Source organism: Phyllostomus discolor, chromosome 12 (genome assembly GCF_004126475.2).
Source record: "Phyllostomus discolor isolate MPI-MPIP mPhyDis1 chromosome 12, mPhyDis1.pri.v3, whole genome shotgun sequence".
NCBI classification, from domain to species: domain Eukaryota; kingdom Metazoa; phylum Chordata; class Mammalia; order Chiroptera; family Phyllostomidae; genus Phyllostomus; species Phyllostomus discolor.
Window position 1 is genome coordinate 31062588 of NC_040914.2, and position 24766 is coordinate 31087353.

General features: G+C 48.0%; 1 protein-coding gene across 1 annotated transcript in view; it reads left to right on the forward strand.

Moving 5' to 3' along the window:
- TUBGCP5 (tubulin gamma complex associated protein 5) overlaps positions 1–13923 on the forward strand; it is a 47844-nt gene extending 33921 nt beyond the window's left edge. Inside the window, exons 15-23 of the mRNA XM_028503671.2 lie at positions 149–337; positions 1684–1866; positions 4565–4649; positions 5014–5134; positions 5729–5874; positions 8543–8668; positions 9473–9561; positions 10479–10579; positions 12453–13923. Of these exons, the coding sequence (XP_028359472.1) occupies positions 149–337; positions 1684–1866; positions 4565–4649; positions 5014–5134; positions 5729–5874; positions 8543–8668; positions 9473–9561; positions 10479–10579; positions 12453–12499 (1087 nt within the window). The 3' untranslated portion in view covers positions 12500–13923. The remainder of the gene's footprint in view (positions 1–148; positions 338–1683; positions 1867–4564; positions 4650–5013; positions 5135–5728; positions 5875–8542; positions 8669–9472; positions 9562–10478; positions 10580–12452) is intronic.
- The last annotated feature ends 10843 nt before the right edge of the window (positions 13924–24766 follow it).

Genomic DNA, 24766 nt, shown 5'->3' on the forward strand with positions numbered 1-24766 from the left:
ATCTTTTAAGCTATATATTAAAAAAAGATTTCTCTCTATATATATATGATAATTGGTCATTTTAAAATGGCACTCTGAAGTTTTGATTTCAGAGAATCCTCTTGACAGCTGCCCTTAAAAGAAGGCTTTTTTTTTTTTAATGTTAAAGGTTGTATTTGGAGCAGAGTGACTTTCACGAGAAGTTTGCTGGTGGGGACATCTGTGTGGATAGGTCCTCGGAATCTGTGACGTGCCAGACGTTCGAATTAACGCTGAGATCTTGCCTGTACCCCCACATCGACAAGCAGTATCTCGAGTGCTGTGGGAACCTCATGCGGACGCTGAAGAAAGATTACAGGTCTGAGGGGGTTTGTTTCAGAAGTTGTCTGCAGTTTATTGTGCTTCGGAGACCATTGTGATTATGTTAAAACATGTATTTCCAGTCAGTTCTTATTAGAGTGGGAAATAGACACGCAGTTAACAATTTTTTTTTTAAAGATTTTATTTATTTATTTTTAGAGAGGGAAGGGAAGGGGAGAGAGAGAAAGAGAGAGAGAGAGAGAGAGAAAGAAACATTAATGTGCAGTTGCTGGGGGCCGTGGCCTGCAACCCAGGCATGTGCCCTGACTGGGAATTGAACCTACGGTGCTTTGGTTTGCAGCCCGTGCTCAATCCACTGAGCTACGCCGGCCAGAGCAACAATTTTCTTTTGAGAGAATCAATTAACCTTTAATGTTTTCCCAACTGTGTTGTGAAATTTCATTGTTTATTTCTGAGACACTATCCCCGAAGGAAAACAGAAAAAGTATGTTGCACAAAAATGCCCATCACAAAATTGGCCATCAGAGGGGAAAATGGGCAAATTAACAGTTCTTTAAATTATGGCATCTCAAACAATATGGCATACTCGTATCATATGTATGAATTTAGCAAAGTTAACAATGTTTATACAGAGTATTAAATAACATATTTTGTTGGTTTTTAAAAATTTAATCTTTTTAAAAGATTTTCTTTATTTTCAGAGAAAGGGAGGGAGAAAGGGGGAGAGAAATATCAATATGTGGTTGCCTCTCACACGACCCCTACTGGGGACCTGGTCTGCAACTCAGGCATGTGCCCTGACTGGGAATCAAACCAACGACCCTTTTGTTCACAGGCCCGTGCTCAGTCTACTGAGCCACACCAGCCAGGGCTAAATAATCTTTACTGTACTTTTTTCCACTACCATTTAGTCCCCTTATACCACCCTGGCCCCAGCAATCGCCACACTGTTGTTCATGTCCACGAATCCTTTTTCCTTTTAGCTTAGTCCCTCCACCCCCTACATTCCCCCACCTATTTTGTTCTTAAAGCTTAAAAAAGCAGCATATATAACATGGTGAGGACAATATTTTATTAAAGACACAGGAAAAAAAAGACTGGAAAGAAATATCCCAAAGAGTAACAGTGAAAATTCACTATGAATGGTAGGATTTTGAGTTCCTTTTTCTGTTGTTGTTGTTGTTGTCGTCACACTTTTTGACTGCCCAGTGTTCTGTGTTAAGGAAAAATAACTTCTGTTACTGCAAGGTACCTAAGAAGCGTTAGCAGTTCCGACTGCCATCATCAGTGCAGAGGGTAAGCCTGCGTCACTGCCGATGCTGGCACACGAAGCCTGTGACAGACGGGGGCCCGCCTCATGGTGCCTCCGGCCTCTCCTTGCAGGTTGGTGGAGTACTTGCAGGCCATGAGGAATTTCTTCTTGATGGAAGGTGGGGATACCATGTACGACTTCTACACATCGATTTTTGATAAAATAAGAGAAAAGGAAACCTGGCAAAATGTGTCTTTTCTTAACGTCCAGCTCCAGGAGGCAGTAGGACAGCGTTACCCCGAAGACAGTTCACGGTAAAATGTGGAAGCCGCCTTTTATTTATTTATTTTTTAGAGAGTGGGGAAGGGAGGGAGAAAGAGAGGGAGAGAGACATCCATGTGTGGTTGCCTCTCATGTGCCCTCTCCCGGGGACCTGGCCCTTGACCCAGGCATGTGCCCTGACTGGGAATTGAACCGGCGACCTTTTGGTTCACAGGCCCATGCTCAATCCACCGAGCTAAACCAGCCAGGTGGAAGCTACCTTTTATGTTCAGTGTTATAGAATAATCCCTGTCCCTGTCCCATGGACCCCTCAGTGAATATCTGTGTGGGTCATCTTATTTAATCTTCACACTGACCCCATGAATTTTGCTAATGTAATTTACATGCTAGAAAACCAAGGCAGTGGGAAGATGAGTGGCTTGCCCACCAAGCAAAGCAGGATGAGGAGATGGAACCGTGTGGCTCTCGGGCTCCGCTGGCCTCCCTCAGGGGGCTGGAGTCAGAGCTGCCCCTGCTCTGCCCCTGCCCTGCCCCAGCTGCTGCACTGGCCTCCTCTCTGGTGGCCTCTGGTGTTCTGAGGCAGCTGCTGCTGTCACGCAGGCTCAGGAGTGGCGAGTAGGTGGCTCCACTTGATGGGCATGGTTGTAGGTTTTCAGACTGTTCCATGGGCTCATCCCCGGCCAGGCCGCTGACCTGCCCTTCCTCCCGCCAGCTACCCGGCCACCTCTGCGAGTCGGTGGTCCCACACCTTTGCAGCACAGAGGCCATAGCCCACCTTCCCCCCAGCCTCAGGTTCCTTGCTCCCTGCTTAGCTCTCTTCCTCATTCCCCTTGGAAAGTAATGACGGTAACAGATAATACGTGTCAGGTGCCAACTTAGGGCGTTATTTTCCGCACAGCCGTGCTGGTGGCTGACTGTCTGCGGCTTAGTAATAGGTAAAATAATTCCCTTTAGTTTCATTTTATTCTTTTATTACCTTCGATTCTGCCATAAAAGTGGAATTTCATCAATTATGTGGTTATAAAAGTGGGGTAACTGCTCGATTCTTTTCATGATAAGACATTAGTGCCCCACACCAGCAGAGGGTCCCAGGGAAGGTTATATTGTTCAGTATCAGTAGAAACCCATGAATTTTATTATTTTTGACATGTTTTAATCTATTCCAGAATTATTCTTTTTTTTTTAAGATTTATTTATTTTTAGACAGAGGGTAAAGGAGGGAGTGAGAGGGAAACATCAATGTATAGTTGCCTCTCGTGCGCCCCCTACTGGGGACCTGGCCCACAACCCAGGCCTGTGCCTTGACTGGGAATTGAACCAGCGACCCTTTGGTTCACAGACTGTTGCTCAATCCACTGAGCCACACCAGCCATGGCTATTACAGTTATTCTTTTTTTGTTGCATAGCCTGTTCCATTTTGACCCAGAGAGAACCCCGTCACCTGACCCCAATGGCCCCGGGGAACCCCTGGCTCTCAAGTCCAACATGTAGGCCCGTTCTGTGCTCATCCTGCCCAGACCCGTGTGCCTCCTGCAAGCACTTGTCACGGCTCTCTGGTGGCTTCAGAGGCCTTCTACCCAGTGCTGGAGTGGATCCCTCAGCCCTGGGTTGTCACCACCTCTGGACTCTCAGAGGACGGAGCTGGGACATCTGTAGGAAGAGCGGAATGACGCATAAGCTCACATTGATATTTTCGGTGTCTGTGAAAGACGACTAATTGCACTTTGATTTTCCTTTGAGCGTTACTCACGAGTTACCCTAACACGTACTGGATTTGTCCTATGATAAGTAGTAGTGGTCCCAAAGTCACGGTAGCAGCCGCAGCCCCTGTGGGTTCACTGTGCACCCCACACTGCCACCTCCAAACCTCTGTGGGCTCGCACCAGCACCGACCCGACACCGGGCCGGCTTTGTGCTGACAGCACGTGTTCCTCCTCCGGGACTGCTGTGCTGCTCCCCCGCCCCTGTTGCCGTTTGGTTTTCAGTTAGGCAAACGGCTGTGCATTTCTGAAGTGGAGATCATTGGTACCAAGGTTCCTTTAGGGAGATCTGGCTTCTGTTTCTGTCCCTGTAAGCCTCCTCCCTTCCTGGAAGGCAACCATGGTTATTGGATTTCCACGTGGTGGCGTGGCCCACACCCAGACCCGTTGCTCGGGCCCCGCTCCCCGAGCGCTGCGTGGTCCTCAAGGTGCTGGCCGGACCCCGAGGAGCAGGGTCATCAGATCCTCAGGTGCCCACGCAGCGCCAGGTACAGGGACATTCCCAAGTGCTGGGGGACCTGCTCCTTTCTACCGAGAGTCACATTTGAACCAGTGTTAGGGACATGTGCGCATGACCCCATTTTAGAAGCAGAACCCACTCTGGCCACCCGCACGCTCCCGGGCTGAGCAGAGATCCACTTCTGAGACCGTTGGCTGCCTGGACGTTTCCAGACTAAGCTACCTGCCTTCGTCCTTTTCCCTAATTAGCTGACAGCTGTTAGGTGTCTCTTCTCCTTTACGGCTAAACTCAGTATTTGAGAACTTTTCTTACTTCCAAAACCAAATTTCTGTTCTGGAATATATGCCAGAAAATATGGCTGTACTGGAACATTGGCACTCCTTTTTTGAAATAGTGTCTTTTTTGGAATATGATGTAAATAAAATAAATGCTAAAGTGATGATGGTTTTTTGAAAGAGCCTTTTGTACAAGCATGTTTTCACCAACTGAAACTAAAATTTTTTTTTCTAGTCTCTCTATATCTTTCGAAAACGTGGACACAGCTAAGAAGAAACTCCCTGTTCATATCCTAGATGGTCTGACCCTGAGCTACAAGGTATGTGCTGATACACTTTGTAAGAACACTGTTTGGTGTTAAAATTAAAAGGTACAAGCCCTGCCTGGCGTGGCTCAGTGGGTTAGAGCACCGTCCCGTACACTGAAAGGTTGAGGGTTCCATTCCCACCCAGGGCACATACCTAGGTTGCGGGTTCGATCCCTGATCAGGGCACATACAGGAGGCAACTGAGTGATGTTTCTCTCTCTTTCTCTCTCTCTCTCTCTCTCTCTCTCCCTTCCTTCCTCCCTTCCTCTCTCTTTAAGAGGAATGAAAAAATGTGCTAGGGTGAGGATAAAAAACAATTAAGATGTGCAGGTAGTGGGTTCCCTTCTATCCTGATTTTCCGTTTTTGTTTTCACAGGTCCCGTGGCCTGTGGACATTGTTATAAGCTCGGAATGTCAAAAAATTTACAACCAGGTGTTCCTTCTCTTACTGCAGATTAAGTGGGCAAAGTATAGTCTGGACGTGTTGCTATTTGGTGGTAAGATTATACTTGAAAATTAAATTATAAACTGTAATTATAATTTAAATTAAATTATAGTTTAATTTCAGCCCTGAAAAAGAGATTGGTGGTCTGGTCATTTTTTTATGTATATACAAGTAGCAAAAATGATGTGTACTTATAGCAGCATTTTTATAGATGCCAGAGTTAATGTTCTTTTAAAAATATTTTATTTATTTTTAGAGTCGGGGGGGGGAGGGAGGGAGAAAGAAAGGGAAAGAAACATCAGTGTGTGGTTGCGTCTTGTGCGCCCCCAACCATGGACCTGGCCCACAACCCAGGCATGTGCCCTGGAATCGAACCAGCGGTGGTTCGCAGGCCGGTGATCAATCCACTGAGCCACACCAGCCAGGGCTACGTGACAGTTTTTAATGAGAAGTTCCTGGGACTTTGCGTTTGCATGTTGATGACAGCGACCATCCAGGTGTTCATGGGGACTTTTCAGGGCGCCCCCTTCCAGAGACGCTGAAGGCAGGTCCCCGCAGCACCTGTGGTGACCTTGCTGCGGGGGCTCCACCCTCAGCAGCTGGGACCAGCGCTCGCCACCCACGCCGCTCTTTGACTCTCTCGCAGAGACAGCTGAGAAGCCGCACCTGCAGGAAGGACTCCAGTGCGGGCCGCAGAGGAAACCAGTGCGGCAGCAGATCCACCGCATGCTCCTCTTGCGCGTGAAGCTCATGCACTTCGTGAACAGCCTACACAACTACATCATGACCAGGGTTAGTGTCTGTCCGTCTGCCTCGTACCCAGCTGCTCACAGTACATCACTGGTAACAGACCAGAAACCTGGAGGGGCCCACAGCGTAGCACTAGGCTGCAGACGTGAAAATGGTGTGTGTTCACACTTCGACTGTAAAACGCTAGTGTAGTGGGAGGATGGGGGGCAGTTTTAGACCTGCCAGGGCACCTGTGTCCCAAGTCTGCCGTCCCTCCTGTCCCCCGGGACAGGCACAGCCAGAGCCCCTCTTTCAAATTGCCATCTGAACTTGCTCCGTGGTCCTCTGACTTGATCGGTGGTGACAGCTGCCCCTGGGAAGTGGCTTCAATTTTTAGTGACAGCCAGGCTCTGCCAGGCTGGTGTGCACTGTCCAGAGGAAAGTACAGGCAGATTATGTGCTTTTTTTCTTCAAAACAAGAAGAAAGTCGTTACAAAGTATATTTTTCTTCCACACCTTCAAACCAGTTCGAGAGGATGTCCTGAGAGAGGCTTCCGCCATTTGCCCAGTGTCCATATTGCTGGGACTCCTTTTGGAGTTTAAAGTGGTTGCCAAAGAAATTTCTAGTCTTTCTGACCTATAAGTCCTAAAGCCCATTTTGTTCCAGTGAACGAGCCTTTCTGGCCGACGTTTCAGGCCTGCCGCCTTCTGTCCCCTGGGGCCACGTCAGTGGCGCCTGGACTGCGGCCCCAACCCTTCAGCCTTGAGAGTAGGAGTTGCAGGTGTATTGGGTGGGCAAAAGGAGGTTTGCAGCTGTAGTACAAATAAATGATACAATAATTAGTAAGAAATAACATAAGGATAAATTCTGTTTGGTGTACTCAGAGCTGTAAACCTACTTTTAACTGCCTCTGTGTAAACAGTGCAACTTAGAAAAATGTGTACCTTCAGCCCTGTCTGGTGTAGCTCAATGGATTGAGCTCAGGCTGAGAACCAAAGGGTCGCCAGGTTCGCTTCCCAGTCAGGGCATAGGCCTGGGTTGTGGGCCAGATCCCCGGTGGGGGTGTGGGAGGGGTAACCACACATAGATGTTTCTCTCCTTCCCTTCCCCCCTCTAAAAATAAATAAATAAAATCTTTTTTAAAAAGAAAAATGTATACCTTCAACTTACCCAATGATTTTTTTTTAACTCTTGCCTGAGGACATGTGTGTTGATTTTAGAGAGAAGGGAAGGGAGGTATGAGAGAGAAACAGATTGGTTGCCTCTCACATGCACCCCAACTGGGGATTGAACCTGCAACCTGGGTACGTGCCCTGACTGGGGATCAAACCCACAACCTTTTGGTTGATGGGACAATACCTCACCAACTGAGCCACCTGGCCAGGGCTACCTGATGGGGTTTTTTTGTTGTTGGGTTTTTTGTTTTTGTTTTTGTTTTTGTTTTTCAAAAAAAAACAAATCAGTGCACTTTCCCGTCTGGTTGAATATAGTTGCCCCTCCCTACCGGGAATGATCTGTTCATCAGAGTGAGGTGTCCAGCCACTGGGCAACTGGAGGTCCCCACAGAAGGGCCCCCTTCATTCTAGGAGGAGAATGCCAGTCCCGAAAGAATAGTACTTCATCAGCTCAGCAGATGGAACAGCTGACGGGAGAGACCTGGTTCTTCTTGCTGACACATGCAAAGAGTTACAGATCAGCAAATCTATCGGCATGTAATCAGTTTTTTAGTGACCTGTTCCCATGGAAGAGAACGGGGCTGGGTAGAATGGGGGGTGAAAGGCAAAGTTTCAGGGCAAAGCTGGGTAGCAAAAGCAAGAGCGGCTGAAAACCAGGGTGGCAAACCCCTGGGGGGCCTGAGGCGGGGTGGCCAGAGGCCCAGTGGCCCATGATCCAAGAGCGTCAAGAGCTCCCCAAGCTCCCGAGAGAGAGAGAGAGAGAGAGAGAGAGTGCTACTTCTTTGTTCTAAGGAACTTAAATAGTTTGTGGGATAGGAGGGAAAAGTTACATGTTGACTAATGGGTGAATGTGTTGCCCACTTTCCTGGGGGAGGTGACTACCCAAACGTAGGTACATGTGGGGGCCTGTTAACCCCAATCTTTATCTTGCTCCAGGCTCCATTTGTTCATCTTGTTGTAAAACAGATACGTGACAGGAGGCAGTTAATTAAAATTGGGGCACTTTCCAAAGTTATTTATGGGCTCTTTCTGTGAGCATCAGGGACTCCCTCGTAAAACAGAGAGTGACCAGAGGTAGGCAATTAACCAAAATTCTTTTATGGGCTCTTTCTTTGGGCACTGGGGACCCTCTCCTGCATTCAGGCCTTGGGATGAAAGCATAGTTTCAAGTCTTTCTTTCCCAGACAGCAGAAACACTACATAGACTCTCAAGGACTTCCTTCTTCTTGCTAACGTAGCGTTTCTTGTGGTATTGGAACACCTGGCAGTATGATCGGCCCAGGCTCAGGACTGCTGAGTTAGCGTGTGAGACCTGTCTCCTTCCTCCTCCCTGCCTCGGTTTACTCTCTAATCTGCCTAATTGGTAGAAGGCATTGCCTGGCAACTGAGATGTTAAACGCTGGCCAGGGACAGCAGTGCAGCCTCAGAGTTCTTCCTGCGCTGCCTCCTGCCTCAGGACTATTGAAGGAAGCAGAGGGTCCAGTGAAAACTTTGGTGTGGGGCCCACAGTTCTCAACAAAGAAACCTGATGAAACTTTTTACTTTTCTCTTCAAGATCCTTCACAGTACAGGGCTGGAATTTCAACATCAAATCGAGGAAGCCAAGGACTTAGATCAATTGATTAAAATCCACTATAGATACCTGTCGACCATCCACGATCGATGTCTGCTGAGAGAAAAGGTACGTGAGAAGTCACCTGTGAACTTGTCCACTTACGCAGGAGTGAAGCTGGCCCAGCGAGTTCTCTGCTGAGGGATTTTATGTTTACTAAGCTTCTGTTCTGTAGAACAGTCCTTTTTCCTTTTTAGGATTTTATTTATTTTTAGAGGGGAAGGGAGAGAGAAAGAGCGGGAGAGAAACATCAATTTGTGGTTGCCTCTTTCACACCCCCTACTGGGGAACCTAGCCTGCAACCCAGGCATGTGCCCTGACTGGGAATTGAGCCGGCGACCCCTTGCTTAGCAGGTCAACCCGCAGTCCACTGAGCCACAGCAGCCAGGGCTGTTCTGTAGAATATTCTTTAAGGGAAGTCCAGATGACACAAGGTTACAAATTCAGGCCGTATGACCAGACAGTCTCTGTACGAGAAACGGGTGGGGCCTGTGGGGCAGCCCACCCTTCCTCTGCTCTGCACTTGGGTGTAGCTGGACGGTGTATCTGCACATGGGGCCCAGTCAGGAGGTGTGTCCCCCTGGGTGTGACTGTTGGGGGTGAAGTCCCCTCACAGGAATCACCTGCCCCCTTTCACTGGGGGGTTTTGGCAGCCATCCCAGGAGACGGCAGCTGCTCCATGGGGTGGGCCGAGCTGCCACCACCTGCATCGTGGGTGCAGCGTGTGCGCCTGGTTCCGAGGGTGCGTCGTTCAGAGCCAGGCGGCCATTGTGCCAGTGAGCCTTCTCGGTGACGATGGAGTTAGGAAAAAGTGTGGTGTCCGTGTCCACACAGAGTCGCGGAGCTGTGTTCTGTCCCGGCTTCGCTCTGCAGGTCAGCTTCGTGAAGGAGGCCATCATGAAGGTGTTGAACTTGGCGCTCATGTTTGCGGACGGTTGGCAGGCGGGGCTGGGGGCCTGGCAGTAAGTATGTGGCTCTCGGGGCCTCCTCGCTGTGAGTGTTTCAGTGGGCTTCCTCCTGGGAGGCTTTTTTCATCTTGGCGACACATCCCAAAGCACTTACATTTAAGGCAGGGGTGTCAGACGCATTGTCACCAGGGGCCACATCAGCCTCGTGGTTGCCTTCAAAGGGCCGAATGTAATGTTAGGACTGTATACATGGAACTACTCCTTAGCAGTTAAGTGAGCTCGGTGCTGCTGCCCGGTAGAAACAGGGTGCCGGGCCAGATAAACAAGGTGGAGGACCGGATTTGGCCCACGGGCCTTGTGTTTGCCGCCTGTGATTTAAGGAAAGAGTTGAAGAATCCGCCCTTCTGAGCTAGGCAGCATCGGAGATTATGTGGTTCTTTTTTAAGCCATAAAATAATAAGAAACAGCTAAAGTCTTTTAATGAGGACAAGCAAAAATATCCTTAGATTATATTCATGTGTAGTTGTGTAGGTTTTGTTACTTTTTTTTTAGGGTTCTCTTTATTTTATTTTAGAGTGGGGAAGGGAGGGAGAGGGAGAGAAACATCCATGTGTAGTTGCCTCTCACATACCCTCTACTGTAGAACCTGGCCCCTCAACCCAGGCATGTGCCCTGACTGGGAATCGAACCAGTGACCCTTTGGTTCACAGGCCCACACTCAATCCACTGAGCCACACCACCCAGGGCCTGCGATTCTTTTTCTAGGGATGTAATACGCATATGCAAATAGAATGCCTCAATGGACAAAACAAAGTAGGGCAGAAAATTTTATATTTTATTTTATAGTCTTTATACTTAGTATTCTAAATAATTAAACTGAGGTACATTTGAAGTTACTCCAGAGATATTTTGTAACCTACCTGTTAACCCCATATGCACTTACTTAAACTGAAATGTACTTTCTTTCCTAGGATGGAATCTATAGAGAAAATGGAGTCCGATTTTAAAAACTGCCACATGTTTCTGGTCACCATTTTAAACAAAGCCGTCTGTAGAGGGTCCTTTCCGCATCGTAAGTACATGCGTTAAAATCTCACTGATCTTCCGCTTTCCAGTGCAAAGTCTGTCTCAGGAGGAATTGGATCCCCCCCCTTTCACAGCTGGAAGGCCCCTCAGCAGCTGTACCACATCTTGGTTGCTTTTTTTCAGAATTACTTTAGGATGAGTGAATATTAAGATGTAAAACACAGAGACTAAAGATTTTGCTCTCTAGCATATTGTTTGTATACCAGTGGGTACCTGAAACTGCTATTACTATTGTTGGCGGGAGAGACCCGATTCTTCTTGCCGACGCATGTAAAGAATTACAGATCAGCAAACCTAGTAGTATGTAATCAGTGTATTAGTGGTCCATTCCCATGGAAGAGAATAGGACTGGGTAGAGTAGGGGGTGAAAGGGAAAGTTTCAGGGCAAAGCAGGCTGAGAAAAGCAAGGGTGGCTGCAGACCAGGGTGGCGAGCCCCTGGGCAGCCTGAGGCCAGATGGCCAAAGGCCCTGTGGCCCAAGAGCCAAGAGCCCCCTGAGCCCAAGAGAGGGAGAGGGAGAGAGAGAGAGAGAGGGAGCGCTTTATTCTCAGGACTTACATAGTTGGTGGGCTAGGAGGGGAAAAAGGTCACAATTAACGGGTAAATGTGGTGCCAGCTTTCCTGGGATACTGTGACTACCCAAACTTGGAGATATGTGGGGGTCTGTCAGCCCAAATCCTTATCTTGCTCTAGACTCCCCTTGGTCATCCTGTTGTAAAACACATACGTGACAGGAGGCCGTTAACTACAATTGGGGCACTTCCCTTCTTTCTTGCTGACATAGTGTTTCTTGTGATGTTGGAACACCTGGCAATATTATCAGACCAGGCTCAGGACTGCTGAGTTAGCGTGTGAGACTTGTCTCCTTCCTGCCTCGGTTTACTATTTATTCTACTTAATTGGTAAAAGGTGTTTCCTGCCAACCAGGGTGCTAAATGCTGGCCAGTGACAGTATTGCAGTCTCAGAGTTCTTTCTATGCTGTCTCCTGCCTCACTATTATTCTTTAAGATTTTATGTATTTATTCTGAAAGAGGGGGAGGGAGGGAGGGAGGGAGAAAGAGAGGGAGAGAAACATCAATTGGTCGCTTCTCCCTCAGCCCCAACCAGGGAGCTGGCCCGCAACCTAGGCATGTGCCCCGACCAGGAATCGAACTGGCGACCTTTTAGTTCAAAGGCCCGAGCTCAATCCACTGAGCCACACCAGCCAGGGCAGAAACTATTACTTACAAAACAGAGGGCAGAATAGATTTTAGGCACACTTTCCTATCATGTGTAGCCTTTACAGCTATTCCTTTTCAAAAGCTGGGGAGTATTTCTGAGCAGTGTTGAAGCTCCAAGGCTTTCTGACAGGGCAGGTAGTCTCAGGCAGAGAGGCAGTCTTCAGAAACAAAGGCCTGAGTGTTCTCTGTGCAGTGGTTTGGGGGAGCCATTCAGGGTAAGTCCTTCCCCGTTTCTTCATATTCAAATTGAGATCTCCTTAAGGAAGCCGAATGTTTTTAAGAGCCCTGTGTTAGAGTGGGGGCTAGGAGACACAAGGCCTAGGTCAGAACTCGGCGTCTTGTTATGAACGGACCTCGGATTTTATGACACAGGGAACAGATGTGATTTCTTCAGTGAAATGCACAGTTTGGTTTGCTGTCAAAATTAAAATGACCCAAACTAGAAGTAAATCATACTCTTTCGACTTTTATTTAATAAATGAAGATTATCATCTTTATTACACATGAAGAATAATCACCGTGTTAATTAAAAACAGCAAATATCTTTAAATACTTGTGAGTTTTGAATTGATGAAAGCCTTTCTCAGACATTTTCAAATGTCTCACCCTGTTTTTTTAACCTCGTTCTTCTTCCCGCAGTGGAGTCCCTAGCCCTGTCCCTCATGGCCGGCATGGAGCAGACGTAGGTGTCCCCGCGTGATGAACGCCTCGCACTTCCCCTCCACGCGTGTGTGTCTGCACCACGTGCCGCCGAGAAGCAGGGACCGTTTCAGCACGGTCGTCTCCTGTCTAGACGAGGGAGGGTTCGCAGGCGTTTTCTCTGAGGCTGCTGGGCAGCGTGGAGCGCAGGCTGGAGCGTATGAAACGATGTCCGTGACGGAAAGTGTGCGTGGGTCGTTCACACTCACGCGCCCTGTCGTCAGCTGTGCGTTTATGGTGTTGATCCCTTCGGTGGGAATTGTATCATTTTTGTAAATGGAATTGTTAGTATGAAAAATAAAGCACTTTACGTTTTTTGGTTCTCCCTTTGCGCAGTCCCAGAAGTTTTTTGGATACAGTGTGACATGCTGTTTTTTCCTAAAGCTTATGTTAGATTTAGCTGTGTGAAACGTATTTTTATGTGGCCAGGAAGTTCCAAAATGGACAATAACTTCAACCAATACCAGTAATGTAAAGGCCAACTGGACATGGGAGGTACGACCAGCCGTGGGTCCGCACTGTCCCTGGGCATATCTGAGCCGTTTTTGTTGGCTAAAATTACGCTCACCATTCTGTTTTTCCACACTTCCTCTGCGTGCTTTCTGAACATCCCTAGCGTTTGTGACTGAGCACTTATTTACCATTCATTTTTCACAAGCAAGCACTGGCCCAAACAGCGGCAGAGCTGAGCACCCGGGCGCCTTGTCCTCAGACGCCGTCCCGGTCACCCTGCCGGCCCATGGCGTGTCCGGGAGCAGCAGCCCCTCCTGGGAGCCAGCCCAGCTTCAAGGCTTCCCGCTGGAATGGGAAGTTCATGGATGTGACCTTCCAATGCTCGGGGCGGCACAGCTGCTCCCGGGTCTGAAGAAAATGCCGCAGCGTCGCCTGACCACTGAGGGACAGGCAGCCACTTCACCCCATGTATGAGGACAGCAGCGTGAACCCCGAGGCTCTAAACAGCGGTGGCCAGGCTCTTCTGACCTAAAGATCTTCATACGTCACCAAACTCATCACACCCAACAGACAAAGCATGCGTCGCTCAAGAGCTGATGCAGCCTCCGACACTCACAGCTTTGGCGGATAGTGAAATAGGCACAGCTCCTACCCAGCGACACCTAAAAGGTCACACTGAAGTCCTGTTTACCTCAGTCCTTGTACCCAGTTAAATGTGTCATGTCCAGCTTTTTTTTTTTTAAGAGTTTACTCATTTAGCCCTGGCTGGCGTAGCTCAGTGGATTGAGCATGGGCTGCAAACCAAAGCATCGCAGGTTCAATTCCCAGTCAGGCCACATGCTTGGGTTGCAGGCCACGGTCCCCAGCAACCACACATTGATGTTTTTCTCTCTCTCTGTCTCTTTCTCCTTCCCCTCCCTCTCTAAAAATAAATAAACAAAATCTTTTAAAAATTATTAAAAAGTATTTTTAAAAAAGAGTTCACTCATTTCTAGGGAGAGTGGAAGGGAGGGAAACAGTGGAAGGGAAGGGAGAGAATGGAAGGTGGGGATAAAGAGGGAGAAAAATGTTTAGTTGCCTTTTGCATGCAGTCAACCCGGGACCTAGCATGCAACCCAAGCATGTGCCCTGACCGGGAATCGAACCTGTGACCTTTTGATTCACAGACCAGCACTCAACCCACTGAGCCACACCAACCATGGCAAACATGGAATTAATTTACAGTGTACAAAAAGACAAAAAACAGAGCAGACACAGAACCAGACTCACATTGGACAGAGGTGTCAAAATTATCAAACTGGGAGATTCAAACAACCTGGGTGAGTGTGCCTGGGGCTCTGGTGGAGAAAGTGGGCATGTGGGACAGTTGGGCCCGTGAGCTCAGCAAGGACAGGGGTGAACTGAATATCACCCAGGTCTGGTGGATACCAACTACAACGAGCACACCTGAGCTTATAGAACTGTCACCAAGATAGGCTGCATTCGGGGTCCATAAAATACACCTTGACAATTTTTAAAAAGTAGAAGTCATACAAAGTTGCCCTGGTTTGTGTTGCTCAGTGGATTGAGTGCTAGCCTGCAAACCAGAGGGTCGCTGGTTCGATTCTCAGTCAGGGCACATGCCAGTGTTATGGGCCAGGTCCCCAGTACGGGGTGCACAAGAAGCAGCCACACCTTTATGTTTCTCTCCCTCTCTGTCTCCCTCCTTGCCTCTCTGTTTAAAAATAAATAATAAAAACCCCGCAGCAACTGTGCTGGGGGAGTGACAGGTTGGAGTGACCCCTGGGTCCCACAGGAGGGCGTGCTTGTTTGGATAGTGCCGAGGCCCAGCAGGGAGGACAGCCTGTTTGGTGGAAGATAGACAAGTTGGGTGCTGCTGGACCATCTGATGGGGGGGCCAGCTAGACGGGGACATATCTAGAGAGCGAGGGGCTGGCTGGCCCTCCCGAGGGAGCACGTGAGATTTCAGGCCTGACCCCAGGTGGGAAGGAAGGATCTCTTCCCGTCCTTGCGCATATGCGCGTCTAGTCACAGCGTGACTGGTTGAGAAGATTACTCTTTCCCGTTACATAGTCTCAGTGCTCTCGTCAGGAATCATTTCTTCTTGCGCCCTCAGTTCTACTCTGTTCGTCACTATGTCCATTCTTGGGCCACTGCCACCGTGTCATGATTATTGCAGCTGCCTGGCAAGCTTTGAAGTCAGGGCATGTGACGCTTCCAGTTTTGTAATTTGTTGAGATTGTTTTCCACAGCCTGCATCCCTTGCGTTTCTATGTGGACTTGAGGATCGGCTTGTAAAATTCAGAGGGTGAAAAAACAGGCTGTTGGAATTTTGATAGGGATTGCACTGAATCTGCAGATCAACTGCAGAAAGTGTTACCATTTTCCCTATATTTACCGAGTTTTGCTGTGTATAATGCGCACCCACTTTTCTTTGTGCACTATACACAGTGTTGTTATACTCGTGGTGTATAATTATTATACACAGCAAATTGCAGTAATTTGTAGTCTATGAACAGGGCATGTCTATAAGATCAACACAATCCAAACTAATCTTAGCAGGCAATTTTTTAAAAGATTTTCTTTATTTTTAGAGAGGGAAAGGGAGAGAAACATTGATGTGTGGTTATCTCATGTGCCCCCCACCAGGGACCTGGCCCACAACCCAGGCATGTGCCCTGACTGGGAGTCGAACCAGCGACTCTGTATTGCAGGCTGGCACTCAGTCCACTGAGCCACACCAGCCAGGGCTCAGCAGCCAGTTTGTAGACAGTCTGATTCTAAAATTTGTGTGACTATACAAAGGACCTAGAAGCAAGTTTGAATGACAGACATGTCAGGACTTACGTTATTTCCTTCCAGGGCTTGGTATGAAGCTACAGCTACCAAGATTACTGTGGTACTGGCAAGATGATAAACAAGTAGATTAGTGGAATAAGACAGAGTCAAGAAATAGATTTATACCTGGGTAGTCTTTTGATTTTTCCCCAAAAAAATTTAATGGAGAAAGGAAATTTTAAATGGTTCTAGAACAAGTGGAAGATTCCAATTATGACATTCTGAAAGAGGCAAAAATATGGAGACAGTAAAAATATCAGGCATTGAGCCCTCGCTGGTGTGGCTTAATGGACTGAGCATGGGCCTGTAAACCAAAGGGTTGCTGGTTCGATTCCCAGTCAGGGCACAGGCCTGGGTTGTGGGCCAGGTCCCCAGTAGGGGGTGTGCAAGAGGCAACCACACATGAGTGTTTCTCTCCCTCCCTTCCCCACTCTTAAAAATATAATAATAAAAAAAAGATCAGGTGTGGCGAGAAGAGGATGTGGGGGCAGGGAAACAATTTGTGTACCCGTATTGTGGTGGACACGTCATTTTACATTGGTCAAAACCCATAGCAAGCAGGACAGCAAGAGTGAGCCCTCATGTGAACTACGGACTTTTCATGACAATGCGTCAGTCAGTGTAGGTTCACTGACTGTAACCAGTGTACCTCTGGTGTATGACGCCGAAAGTGAGGGAGGCTGTGCGTGTGTGGGAATTTGCAGTACCTTCTACTCAATTTTGCTGTGAGCCTGAAACTGCTCTAAAAAGTAAAGTGAGTTTTTTTTAGGTTTATTTTGTACTCATTTAAGAGAGGGAAGGGAAAGAGAGAAAAACATGGATGTTTATTTGAGAGAGCCAGGAAAAGACAGAGATCAACCACCTCCTGTATGAGCCCCAGCCCAGAATGGAGCTCAAAACCTGGACATGTGCCCCGACCAGGAATCGAACCGGTGACCTTTAGGTTGTAGGACAACACTCTAACCAACTTAGCCATGCTATCCAGGGCTAACGTCCATTTTTTAAAGTAATACACTGTTGACACACACAACAACAGAGATGAACTTCAAGCAGTCTGCTGATAAAAAAAGCTGTATTTAAGAGGATTCGTATTATATGATTCCATGTATATAAAACTGAGACAAAACTAATGTATAGTGGTGGGCATTGAAACAGTGGCAGCCTCTGGGTAGGACCCGGTGCCTGATATGGGCACAGGGGACCTGGACCTGCTCCACAGCTTCACGGGTTCCACATGTATATACATTTGCCAAAACTCATTAAACTATAGATGTAAGATCTGTGTGCTTTCTGTATGTAAATTATACCTCCATTTTTAAAAGTTTTATTTATGTTTAGAGAGAAGGGAAGAAGCATCAATATGTGGTTGCCTCTCACATGCCCCCTACTGGGGACCTGGCCCACCAGGAATCGAACCAGTGACCTTGTGGTTTACAAGCCTGCACACAATCCACTGAGCCACATCAGCCAGAGCTTTACCTCAGTTCTAAAATATTGTTTAAACTTTGCTTGAAGAACCCGAAATAGCCTCCCCGCAGGAGCACCCATGATCTTCTTCAGACCCGCCCCACCAGCCCCCTCTTCTTGTAGAGCTGCAACTACACCCACATCACCACAGCCCCAAGGGTGACCTACAAGGAGATACGTTATTCTCATTCTTTTAAAAATGTATTTATTAGCCCTGGCTGGTGTTGCAATATCAGTGGATTGAGCATGGGCTGCGAACCAAAGCATCGCAAGTTCGATTCCCAGTCAGGGCACATGCCTGGGTTGCAGGCCACAGCCCCCAGCAACCGTACATTGATGTTTCTCTCTCTCTCTCTTTCTCCCTCCCTTCCCTCTCTAAAAGTAAATAAATACAATCTTTAAAAAGTGTATTTATTGATTTTAGAGAGGAAGAGAGAGAGAAACATCAATTTGTTCCATTTTTTGATGCATTCACTGGTTGATTCCTATATGTGCTCTGACTGGGGATCGAACCCACAACCTTGGCATATCAGGATGAGGCCCCAACCAACCACACTACCCAGAGGAATTCACTGTTTTGAAGGACAGGCACAGGGGTTTCAGAAGACCCTGGGAATTAGTTCTTGTCCTACAGCTCGATTGCCACCCCCCCCCCCCCGCCACATCTCTGACCCTGTGCTCTGCCTCTCCTTACCTTGACTTGGATGTTCGTATATACTACCCAAATCATTGTGTTCTTTCCCACCACCTAACAAATTTTATTAATAGCAAACATTCTGGCTCTGGCTGGCATAGCTCAGTGGATTGAGCATAGGCTGCAAACCAAAGCATCGCAGGTTTGATTCCCAGTCAGGGCACATGCCTGGGTTGCAGGCCACGGCCCCCAGCAACCGCACATTGATGTTTCTCTCTCTTTCTCCCTCCCTTCTCTCTCTAAAAATAAATAAATAAATAAAATATTTTAAAAGAAACAACATTCTGTCTCAGTGTGTACATTACAGCGCATAAAGGAGGAGAGAAATCCCCCTGGGATGCAGGGTCCCGGCACCAGACATCGATGGCAAAGGGATGCCCTGAACGCCTGGCTGCCCTAGGCTGTGCACTCCAGCCTGTCCTCTACAAATCCAGAAATCTCCGATTGCTCTGTTTCTAGGTGGGCGGGGGGCGGGGGGCCGTGCTGCAGGAGGGCCACCAGAGAGTCATCCGGGGTGATTCTGGAACGGGAGGGGCCACGCGGATGTCCACAAACCACCTCCAGGTTTCAGGAATTAGAATGTTTTGCACAGGCTCAGGTAGCTGGAACCAGTTCCGGATCCCAAAGGCGCCGGGGGCGGGGGGGGGGGAGGTGATGGGGCCGTGTTCATAGGCTCAGGTGGGCCAAGGAGCCCCCGCCCCGCTCCCGCCGCCAAGCTGGGACAGCCCTGCGCTCTGGGAGGATGCGGGGCCATTTCCAAGGTCTCGTTCTAAGGGTTCCAGGCGGCAGCAGGTACACGAGTCAGGAAACCATCCTCTTCAGTCCGCCGGACACCGTTTGTGGGTAGAAAACCATTATTCAGTGTTGTATAAAAACAATAATAAATAGTAATAATGATAATGATCATAATCCCGATAAGAAGTAGAACGGGGAAGCGAGAAAAGAAAGAAGGGGCAGAAAACAGAATAAAACAACCCCCCCCCCCACAGTGATTAATGACGCACCCGCGTGGGGCGGTGATTTGTAACCAGGTCCCAAGTTTGCACCGCGATCCGTGTTCCTTGAAGGCGAAGGAGGAGCAGCGGGAGACAGAGGAGAGCGCGCTGGGTGGGACTCGAGCTCAGTCAGACCCCGGGAGGTGAGACCTGGAGGCCTGAGGGGCTGCGAGAAAGGCGCCTCCGTCCCGCACCTTGTTGGGCCACCCTGCGCTTCCACAGGACTCAAGTGCAGGTGTGAGGCCCCGCCCCGCCCCAGGCGTGAAGCCCCGCCCCAGGTGTGAAGCCCCGCCCACGCCCAACCTCTGGTCGCCCCGCCTTCCATGCTTGGGCCGCGCGGGGCCCTAAGGCACCTGCTCACCCTCCCCCTCAGTTCCGCCTTAGGGCTGTCAAAGGGCGTCTCCCAGCCCCGGGGGTGGAGGGACAGCTGTGGAGGGCCCCCTGGGGATTCCCAGTTCCTGACCCCTTACAGAATTAGTCATTTCCACAGCCTCAGGCCTGCTGAGGACACCTTTCCTGGGACGCCCCCCAGCCCACAGGGATCAATTCTGGCCTCGGAGCAGAACTGGGGGCGTTTTCAGGATCCTCCTGCGGGAGCCCGGGAGCAGCTGTGTGAGTGTTGGGGAACTCTCCATTCAATTCTTCATTACATTGAACCCTCTCCACGGATAGGGAAACCCTATCAATGTGTTATAATAACAATAACAACAATAGATAAGTGGGTCAACAAGGAAAAGAGCATATGGGGTGTGATTATAAACGGCGGATGATGAGGGAGCGGAGTCAAGGATGGAGGTCTTCAGAAACTGGGCTCAATCAGTTGGTGACAATGGTGACAGGCTGGATGACTGGATGACTTGGTGACAAAGGTGACGCAGCAGATTTGGAGAAGGGCAGAAGAGAGGCAGAGGCGAGAACAGTGTTAAAGGAGGTTTGACCTGAGTGCCTCCAAGACAGAAATATCCAGGAGACAGTTAGCCACAGGCCTGGCCAAGACAAACAGGTGGAAAGGAGGCTGACCGTTGTCATGGAAACAGTTCACTGAGGAAAATGTTTTCTGGATTAGAGGGTACAGGTATTATGCTCAAGCTGGCCTATGAAGGTACAAGTTAAACTGAAGGGAAGCGGCCCAAATGCTCCAGACCCCATCAGGGCTGCGTCTCTCCCCCACACACCAATGGCCTTGACTGAGGCAGAAAACATGACCTGGTTTACGATCTGGCTGTGCAGTGTAAAAGGCCCACTCAGAAGGGCACAGCTGTAGGTACCAGTCAAGATGGCGCAGTTTTTGTAAGTAATCCTTGACTTAGAGAATAAAGTGATACCTTCTCCCTCAAAAAATAAAGTAAAAGGTCCTGGCTGGTGTGGCTCAGTGGATTGAGTACCGGCCTGAGAACCAAAATGTTGCAGGTTCGATTCCCAGTCAGGGCACATGCCTGGTTTGCGGGCCAGGCCTCCAGTAGGGGGCGCACGAGGGTTTCTCTCCCTCTCTTTCTCCCTCCCTTCCCTTCTCTAAAAATAAATAAATTAAATAAAAGTACCCCTGGCCGGTGTGACAGTTGATTGGAATGTCATCTGGTAGACTGAAAGGTCGCAGGTTTGATTCCCCGTCAAGGTACATGCCCAGGTTGAGGGTTGCATCCTTGCTGAGAAGCCTACGAGAAGGTAACCAGCCCGTCAATGTGTGTCTCCCTCTCTTTCCCTCTCCCTTCTTCTCTCTCTAGAAGCAATAAAAAAAAAATGTCCTTGGATGAGGCTAAAAATCGTTTTTAAGTAGATGGCTATAACCCTTTCTGGAACATTCCTGAAGAACAGTGATGAAGGAAATCCTCCCAGCCCAGTTGGGGCAGGACAGCTGGTTGTTCATTTTGCCTGGAAACAGAAGGGGGCTGCGGCCCATGGTTTGGCTGGGTACTCAGGGACATGGAAGGGACGTGACTGGAAATCTGGTGACAAAGGAGTTAAAGGAAGAAGCACATGGGTAGACGTCTCTGCCTGAGGGAACAGTGAGATGATATTTGTGCCTCACGTGAGTGCTCACGACAAGGGTGACCTCAGCAGAGAAGGGTGTTAATAATCAAATGATCAGATACTTGATTTGGAAATATTTCCTCCCATTCCAGGGGTTTCCTTTTCCCTCTATGGATTGTGTCCCTTGATGTACGGTTTTTAAGTGTTTTTTTTTTCTTTCCTCACCTGAGGACATATTTTTTCCATTGCTTTTAGAGAAAGAGGAAGGGAGTGACAGAAGCACCAATCAGTCACCTCCTGTATGGGCCAGGACCGGGGATAGTACGCGCCTGGGCTGAGGATCGAAACTGCAGCCCGGGCATGTGCCCTGACCGGGAATCGAACCCACGACCCTTCAGTTACGGGATGACGCTCCAACCAACTGAGCCACACTGGACAGGACCACTGATTTTTAAGTTTCGTATTAGTCCCCTTTGCCTATTTTTGCTTTTCCTTGGCTATGCTGATGGGGTCATAGGTCTCTGATGTATTTTGACTAAAATTTTTTGTGTGTCTTAAGGTAACGATCCGATTTCACTCTTCGACACTTGGATGCCCAGCTTTCCTAACATCATCTGTTGGAAAGACTGTCCTTTCCCCACTTGATGGTCTTGTCATCCTTGTAAAAACCCATTGGACCGCGTAAGTGGGGGTTTATTTATGGGCTCTCTGTTCTATTCCATTGGTCTGTATATGTCTTCATGCCTGTAACACACCATTGTGACTACTGTAGCTATGTGATGTATCTCTGACACATCAATGTTTCCCTCCCTTTCTTCCTCCCTCCCCCTCTCACTAAGAATAAATACATAATATTTTTAAAAGTTTTTTAAATCCTTACTTGAGGATATGTTTATTGATATGAGAGAGAGAGAGAGACAGAGAGAGAAACAAAACATTGACTAGCTGCTTCCCGTAGGTGCCCTGACCGGGGACTGAATCTGCAATGCAGGTATGTGTCCTGCCCAGGATTCGGACGCATGACCCTTTGGTGTATGGGACACCGCTCCAAGCAACTTAGCCACCCAGCTGGGGCAAAACTCCATCAATTTTGTTATCTTTTTGAAGAAGTGACTCTTGATTTGTCGGTTTTCTGTATTGTTTTTCTGGTATCTATTTTGCTTATCTCTGTTTTAATCTTATTTCCTTCCTTCTGCTACCTTTGGTTTCTGTTTGTGCATCCTTTTCTACTTACTTTTCTTTTGTTTAACAAAGCTCCATTTTTCCACATGGACAGTTGGTGGGACTTGTTGCTCACACATCTTCACCAGCTGCTGAAGCATCCCCACCTTTGGTGTTTCTGGTGGCAATGCCTTGAGCTCTGTGCTTTGAAACTAGTTGAGTGAGTCCTTCCCTGAGGAGCTCCTGCAGGGCTGCCCTGGCCAAGGAACCGGTTCAGCCTCTCAGAGACAATGCCTGGGTTATGAGGTTATAGGTGGGAACTTCCTTACAGACTTTGTCATAGGTTGCTTTGTAAAAATAGACTAGGTTATAGAGCTTGTCCCACACTTTCCTTTTGTTTTGCATATTTTATTTATTTATTTTTAGAGATAGGGGAAGGAAGGAAGGAAGGAAGGAAGGAAGGAAGGAAGGAAGGAAGGGAGAGAAATGTGGATGTGCGAGAGATACATTGATTGGTTGCCTCTTGCGCACCCCCTACTGGAGACCTGACCCACAACCTGGGCATGTGCCCTGACTGGGAATTGAACCAGTGACCCTTTGGTTCACAGGCCAGTGCTCAAACAACAGTGCTACATCAGCCGGGGCTTTTTTTCTAAAATTTATTATTTATTTATTTATATATTTTTTAAAATCCTCATGCAAGGATACGTTCATTGACCCTTATAGAGAGAGGCAAGGTAGGAGCAGGGGAGGGGGGGCGGAATGTCAAGGTGAGAGAGAAGCATCCAACCAGGGCTTGAACCTCTGCTATATGGGATGACACTCCACCCAAACCACCACACCAGAGCATGTTTGTTTGTTTTAATGTATTTCTTTTTAGAGGGTGAGAAAAAATGAGAGAAACATCGATTTGTTGTTCCACTTATTTATGCATCCATTGGTTGAATGTGCCCTGACTGGGGATCCCACCCACAACTGGGATGATGCTTTAACCAACTGAGCTAACTGGCTAGGACCCCAAACCTTGCCTTTGGATGTCTTCTTTCTGGCCTTGCCCCCTGATTTGCTCACTGGGTCCCCATCTTTCTTGGCTGACTCCCCGACATCTTTCTTGTCCTTGGGAGTCACAGAGAACTCAAAGAGCAGTTGCTACCACTGCAGCTTTGCTGATGTGTCGTCCTTTTCCTAGTTATTTAAGGTGTGAATTTAGCCCTGGCTGGTGTGGCTCAGTGGATTGAGCCCAGGTCTGCAAACCAGAGGGTTGCTGCTTCCATTCCCAGTCAGGGCACATGCCTGTGTTGCTCACCAGATTCCCCAGCAGGGCGCGCGCAAGAGAGGCAACCACACACTGGTGTTTCCCTCCCTCCCTCTAAAAATAAATTAATAAAATCTTTTAAAAAATAAAAACTTTTTAAAAGGTGTAAATTTAAGTTGGTGATTGCAGATCTTTTCTCTTTCTTTAGTGTAAGCTTTTACAGCTGACATTTCTCCTAGCCCCAGTTTCACACCATCTTAGAATCTTGGATGTGCTGTATTTTCATTTTCACTTGTTTCAAGGTATTTTCTAATTTCCCTTTCCATTTTTTTCTTTTGACTCACTGGTTGTTTAAGAGCATGATTTTTGTTTCCACATGTTTGTGCATTTTCCCATTTTCCTCCCACTATTGATCTCTAACTCTATGTCCTTGTAATAAAAAAGGATGCCTTGCATAATTTCAGTCTTTTTAATTTTCTTAAGACTTTTGCATAGCCTAACACATGGTCTGTCCTAGAGAATGTTCTCTGTGCACTTGAGAAAAATGTATATATTGCTGGGGTTTTTTTGTTTTTTGTTTTTGCTGTTGTTGATTAGAGTGTTCTGTGAGGTCCAACTGAGCTTTGTTTTTTAAGATTTTATTTATTTATTTGTAGAGAGAGGGGAAGGGAGGGAGAAAGAAAGGGAGAGAAACATCATATGTGGTTGCCTCTCGTGTGCCCCCTACTAGGGACCTGACCCATAACCCAAGCATGTGCCCTGACTGGGAACTGAACCAGCAACACCCTGGTTGGCAGGCCTGTGCTTGATCCTCTGAGCTACATCAGCTGGGGCACAACTGAGCTTTTAAAAACTTATTGCAAAGCTACAGGAACCATAACAGTGTGGTACTAGCATGAAGGCAGACCTACAGACTAATGAAATAGAATAGAAAGACTATGAATAATCCCTCACATACATGGTCATATGACTTTTAACCAAATAAGGAAATAGAGAACATGAACGATGTACCTTTGGCATATTAATCATGGTTTTAAAAAACATTCCTGCCCTGGCCAGGTGACTCAGTCAGGAACATTGTCCCGGACAACAAAAAGATTAAGGATTCAATCCCCAGTCAGGGCACAAATGTAGGTTGCAAGTTTGTTCCCCGCTTGGGGTGAGTACAGGGGGCAACGGATCTCTCTCTCTCTCTCTCTCTCTCTCTCTCTCTCTCTCTTCCCTTCCTCTCTCTCTCAAATCAAGAAATATATCCTCCCTGGCTGGCGTAGCTCAGTGGATTGAGCTCGGGCTGCAAACCAGGCATCGCAGGTTCAATTCCCAGTCAGGCCACATGCTTGGGTTGCAGGCCACGGCCCCCAGCAACCACACATTGATGTTTCTCTCTCTCTCTCTTTCTCCCTCCCTTCCCTCTCTAAAA